This window comes from Trichoderma virens (genome assembly GCF_000170995.1).
Source record: "Trichoderma virens Gv29-8 chromosome Unknown TRIVIscaffold_21, whole genome shotgun sequence".
In the NCBI taxonomy this organism is placed as follows: domain Eukaryota; kingdom Fungi; phylum Ascomycota; class Sordariomycetes; order Hypocreales; family Hypocreaceae; genus Trichoderma; species Trichoderma virens.
This window is the reverse complement of record NW_014013728.1, coordinates 1-6,011: the sequence shown is the minus strand read 5'-3', so window position 1 is coordinate 6,011 and position 6,011 is coordinate 1. Positions and strand designations below refer to the sequence as shown.

The 6,011-nt window shown below is 34.9% G+C and overlaps 1 protein-coding gene across 1 annotated transcript; it reads left to right on the top strand.

The window, feature by feature from the left end:
- Positions 1-1,880: 1,880 nt before the first annotated feature.
- TRIVIDRAFT_60010 (uncharacterized protein) lies at positions 1,881-4,938 on the top strand (the record flags this gene model as incomplete). Its single annotated transcript, XM_014100825.1, has 2 exons — positions 1,881-3,335; positions 4,870-4,938. 2 exons carry the CDS (start codon positions 1,881-1,883, stop codon positions 4,936-4,938), a joined length of 1,524 nt encoding a protein of 507 aa, XP_013956300.1.
- Between the last annotated feature and the right edge of the window lie 1,073 nt (positions 4,939-6,011).

Sequence of the window (6,011 nt, the reverse complement as noted above, 5' to 3'; positions counted from 1 at the left end):
AATTCATGCTGCCAGTCAAGATGGATCGATTACATAGCATGAAGGAATCAATCAGCATAGAGAGGCTAGTGCTGTACAGAAAGAAACCATCACTGCAGATCTGAAGCAGCACTGCACAAACGCTTTCGTTGAAAGATATTTAGATTGCTTGCGACGGTATAATATGCTGCAGAAAGAGTATAAAAATTTCCCGTCATATACGAGTATATAAGCCCTACAATCATGGCTATTGGCATAGATAGATAGTTAAAAATTTCAAGTCTTGGATCCCGAGTCTTTCGAAGTGTACATGGCGTTTCAGGTTCATGTGAGCATAAATGACCCATACCGGCTTTTGGTACAAAGCTCCTACCAAAACAGTCTCCTACACGTAATCTAAGTGAGTTTATCTATGTTATACTCGTAGTTATAGCTAATAGGCCTAGTGTATGCCCAATGAGTATTTAAATTATTAGTAGTTTAGTATTTTTCTACAGAGTAAATATCTATAAAAATACTTAGTAAAGATCAGCAGATATAGTGTGTATATTAAAAATATAAAAGTAAGCCGCTTAAAACAATAAAAAGTACATTTTAAATAGTAATAGGATACTACTGTTCTTTTATATATTACTATAATAACTAAAAATATACTTGTTTACTAATGTAAATTGTAATGATCCGTTATATCGTTCCGCCAAACAGGGCAAAAGATTAGGCCAATAATTTCAATTATAGCAATTATTATAACGGAACCAGCTGTTTATAAGGGACCGATCGCTGTTACGGTTGACCGGATGGTAACATAGATTTTATACAACTATCAATTTTTGTAATTTTGGGGAAATTGTATATTTACGAAGTATTTAAGTAACAGTACTTGCCTTATTTAGTAATAATACCTAGTAATTAAAAGGTTTGTATATATGATAAATTGGTAATAATTTATAAATAACCATTAATTTTGATATATTTAATAAAGATTACAAAAGTTAGTTTAACATAGAGTATAAGCTCTGTGTTACATAAACTAAGTTGTATTAAATTAAGTTACTATATTTATTTCCTATATAAAACAATAATACAAAAAAGTATATTATTAACTTATTTATTTATATGATATTTTTAATATTAATAAAATATAAATAAACAGAAGTACAGTTTTCCTATAATATAATATATATTATATTAATATATATTTTATAATAATTTATAATTTTATATTCATTATATATTATTTTCTTATTTTATATATAAATTAGTATTTACAGAAACTTATACAATAACTTACGTAATAAAGCGAAGCTTAAACTAACTTAACTTTTGTGATCCTTGTGGCATGTACCCGTGGGGTGTACTGCGGATAAAATAATTTCGGAGAAAATCCTCTTATGACTAATTCTTTTTGGTTAACCGTATTACTTGACTCGTATCTACCTGGGGTCTGTTTCCTTGTTGCGCTTTTTTCACCAAACCAATATGAGCTTGACTTCTAACCTCACTCTCTAAAATCTTTTGTTCATTTCTTTCGTTTTTTCCATCCCCATCACATGATGACAGACCCCTTGCACGATGATGCACCCGGCAGCAAACTCTTAGGGGAGATCGAATTGGGCTCCTTAGTAGGACAAAGACACTCCTATGCTAGCACTAAACACAACCCGTCCTCTCCTCTAGCATCTTACCCATTTGAATCAAAACCAGACTCCCAAGATTCTCAAATCCAGGTTTTCGAGAATGCACTTTCTACTCCCAATCCTTCATCTTCTTCTCTTTCACCCCCATTAGCGCCCCGAGACAGTCAGCAGGACAACGATGAGCAGCGAATTGAGGAAAATGCCGACGACGAAGAAGCCACAACATATCCAAGCGGATGGAAGCTCGCAGTAATCGTGATTGGTATGGCCCTTGCCGTTCTCTGCGTCGCCCTAGATAACACCATCCTTGCCACTGCCATCCCCAAAATCACGGATGAGTTCCACGCCGTCGACGATGTCGGCTGGTACGGTTCCGCATTCTTGTTGACGCTTTCGGCCTCTCAATTATTCTTTGGACGACTTTACAGCATTTTCAACGCCAAATGGGTGTTCCTCTTTAGCTTGTTCATCTTCGAACTTGGCTCTCTGCTCTGCGGGATAGCGCCGAACTCGTTGACCCTGATTGTGGGACGTGCCATCGCAGGACTGGGGGCTTCTGGACTCTTCTCAGGAGCATTTATCATTATTGGGCTGACTGTTGCGCTGGAGAAGCGGCCATTGTATATCAGCCTTGTCTCATCTGTCTATGCTATTTCTAGCGTACTCGGGCCGCTCTTGGGAGGGGTTTTCACAGACCTGGCGACTTGGAGATGGTGCTTCTACATCAACCTTCCATTTGGTGGCATCACAGCTTTTGCTGTTGTTTTCTTCGTACACGTACAACGCCCCCCTGAGTCGGGCGCGAAGAAGCCGTGGCGAGATACGTTGGCCCAGTTTGACCCTCTTGGAACGATTGTCTTCATTCCTTGTATAATATGCCTCCTGCTGGCTCTTCAGTGGGGAGGGAGCACATATGCTTGGGCCAGCGCCAGGATAATCGCCCTTTTTGTTGTTTTCGGTGTGCTACTATTGTCATTCGTTGGAATCCAGATATGGGCTGGTGATTATGCCACCATTCCTGTGAGAGTGGCAACTCAGCGAAGCATGGCTTTTGCGAGTCTATTTACTTTGTGTCTCAGCGCTTCTTTCTTCATCATAGTCTACTATGTTCCGTTTTGGTTCCAAGCCATTCGTGGAGAGACAGCCACCCGCTCTGGAATAAATACACTACCATTGACTATGTCCGCTGTTGTCGGTACCATGATAGGAGGAATAGGGACGACGAAGCTTGGATATTATGCGCCTTTCATGCTCGTTGCATCAGCCTTGGGTGCTATTGGATCTGGGCTCATTTACACCTGGACTGTTGATACCACCATTGCCAGAACCGTTGGTTACCAACTTATTTTTGGATTTGGAACCGGTTTAGGCCTGCAGCAAAACATTGTTGCCGCGCAAACCGTGTTGGAGGCTGTGGATGTACCTGTGGGCACCTCGATCGCCATATTTGCACAAAGCTTCGGAGGCGCACTTTTCATCAGTGCAGCTCAAAACAGCTTCATCAATCGTCTCGCATCGAACGTAAAGGGAATATCGGGCATCGATCCAGCCAAGATCATCAGCTCGGGAGCTACAGATATCATTAAACTCACCGATGATCCCTCGCTATTGAGACAAATCCAGGTTGCGTACAATGATGCACTGTCGAGGACCTATCTAGTTGCGACAGTTTTGGTCGGTATTTCTATGATAGGTGCCATTGGCGTTGAGTGGAAGAGCGTCAAGACCCAATCGGCTCCAGAAAAGGATGTTTCTACCCAACGGACGCACAATGGTGTTAGCGTGACTAGCCAAGAGCCCAAGGCGGATCAATCAGCGTCGATATAGTCTAGCATGCACGGGCACGATAGACTAAATTTGCTTCCATAGCTCGAGCGTTCGACCATACAATTATCGAAACTTCAGTAGTAGGGATTATACCACCTATGGGGCTTTTTGCCATTTTCTCAAATATTTATAGAATAGAAGGCTTTCTGGACATGAAACCTCAGATTCATACACCCCAAACATCAAATCACTATCACAATCAATATTTAAGTCCATACAAAGTTGGTATCTTATCTAGACCTCACAATTAGGTTACAAATAGGAACTCGATAGTGATGCCCTGACTTTCCAATTCCTAATCTCCTTATTACATTCAGTCTAGCTCGTGTTCATGATCAGGGGCAAAGACCGGGAGGTTGACCTCTGGGGGGTATGTTCGTTTCGACAACTATCCGTACATATAGGTACTGATCATCTCACAAAGTCCGACATCATTCAATACCTGTCAAACAGTAGTTATTTTTAGTAGCAAACAGATACCTACAATTGCTTCTGAGAATTTGATCACAGAACTACTTTTGTAATAGCGTAACAAGTTGTATAGTGTTTCTGTGATTTTTTTCAACAGACATCTTCTATGGTGAACTGGTTTTATTAGTACTGATGGATTCGTTTTGTGACTAGCTATCACCTGTAATAGGAACGACATAGCTTCTGGTTGATCTCTTTTTAAAGCATATTTCGATTCCTTCTCGATCCCTTTTTTATTTTACATATTGTTCTTGGCGCAGCAACCCTCATTCATGGAGGACGAGTCAGTACCAGCGCCGAGCTGCCTTAACTATATGTAGGAGGCCCATGAATGTCACTTGTAGATGTAAAATGAGCTGAGAGACTGGGAGGCAACAAACTAAGAGATAAGTTCTGTCCGTTAACCATGCCCCCGAAGTCTCTCTACGCGCTAATATGTATGCTAGAATTCGTGTCCAGAAGGAGCGAGTGTATGGGACACTGGAATTTGGATTTCAGCATGGTGAAGGATAATATGGGAAAATGACTTTCGAAGAACCCACTTGTACATTCCTGCTGAGGAAGCCCCATCCTAAATACCGCTGAGGTCAAATGTATCTAATCAGCTAACACGCTTGAGGAATTGTGGGAGGTGCAGTTGAGTATGTGTCTGGAACCACCTACGGTTTATTGAAGAGATTCAACTCGGTGTTCATCGGCGGCGCTCAGGTCACGAACCTTGCTATTGTTGTGCCTGACGACTTCGAGGGTATTTACGGTGATTTACCCGTCATCGCAGTCCCTGGGTCCTCGAAGACCACGAAGACTAAGCTTTTAGCAGTTATCCCAAACGCTTATGCCAAAGCGAACACTGAATAAGACGTGCCAATCTTCAAGTTGCCCAAGGAATACATTGGCTAGCGTGATGATAGATTTGCGTCCCTATCGCTAACCGAAGTAACCTCTGGATGGATAGACCTTTGGACTCAAAGTAGTCCTTCTCCTAGCAATCTTTCTTCTACACTTGATTCTATGTCGCTTTTAGATAAGACCTAGTGCTCGGAACATCTTTTTACGGAGTCTGAAGAGAGCATTATGGTTTTAAGGATAGGACGCGTTTAAAAGATAAGCTTAGAGACTTCGTTTTATTTAAAGATATTTATAACTAATTAAAAAGTATTAATAAAATTAAAAAACTTATAAAATATAAAAATTATTATTTTTTATTAAAAAAAAACATTAAGTTTAAAAAACTTATAATATTTATTAATATTATTTAAATTTTAAATATAAATAATAAAAAATTTAAAAATTTAAAAATATAAATAAATTAAAAGTTTTTATTAAAAAGAAATTAAAATAATATTTTAACATATATATATATATATATATATATATATATATATATAAACTTAAAGAATTAAATTAAAATATAATAAAATAAAATTATAATTATACTTTAAAAACTTTATAAATATAAAACTATTATTAAATTAAATTATTAAATTATAGAAAATAATTATAAATTAAATATAATTAAAATATATATAAATAAATAATTAAATTTATAATAAATAAAATTATAAACTAATAAAAGAATTTAAAAAAAATATTAATAAATTTAAATATAAATTAAAATAATTAATAAATTATTAAATATTAAAATTAAATATAATAGTTTTAAAATTTATAAAATAAAAAACGTTAATACATAAATATAATTTTAATTTTTTTTTTAATTTATTAATTAATATAAATTTTTTATTTATTAATTAATATTAAAAATAATTAATAATTTATTTTAATATTATAATTAATAATTATTTTAAAAATATATTAATATATTATTTTATTTAGTTTTAAATATATAATTAAATTTTATTTTTTTATTTAATAATTTAAAAAAAATAAAACCTTTTATTATTTTTTAAATATATAAATAAATTTTTTTTATTTATTATATTTAATTTTTTATTTTTTAAATATTTAATTATATTTTTTAAATAATTAATTATATTTATTTAAAAAATATTATAATTAATTATAAATAAAAGTTTTATTTATTTTATATTATAATAATTAATAAAAATTAATAATTTTAATTATAATGAAAAGTTT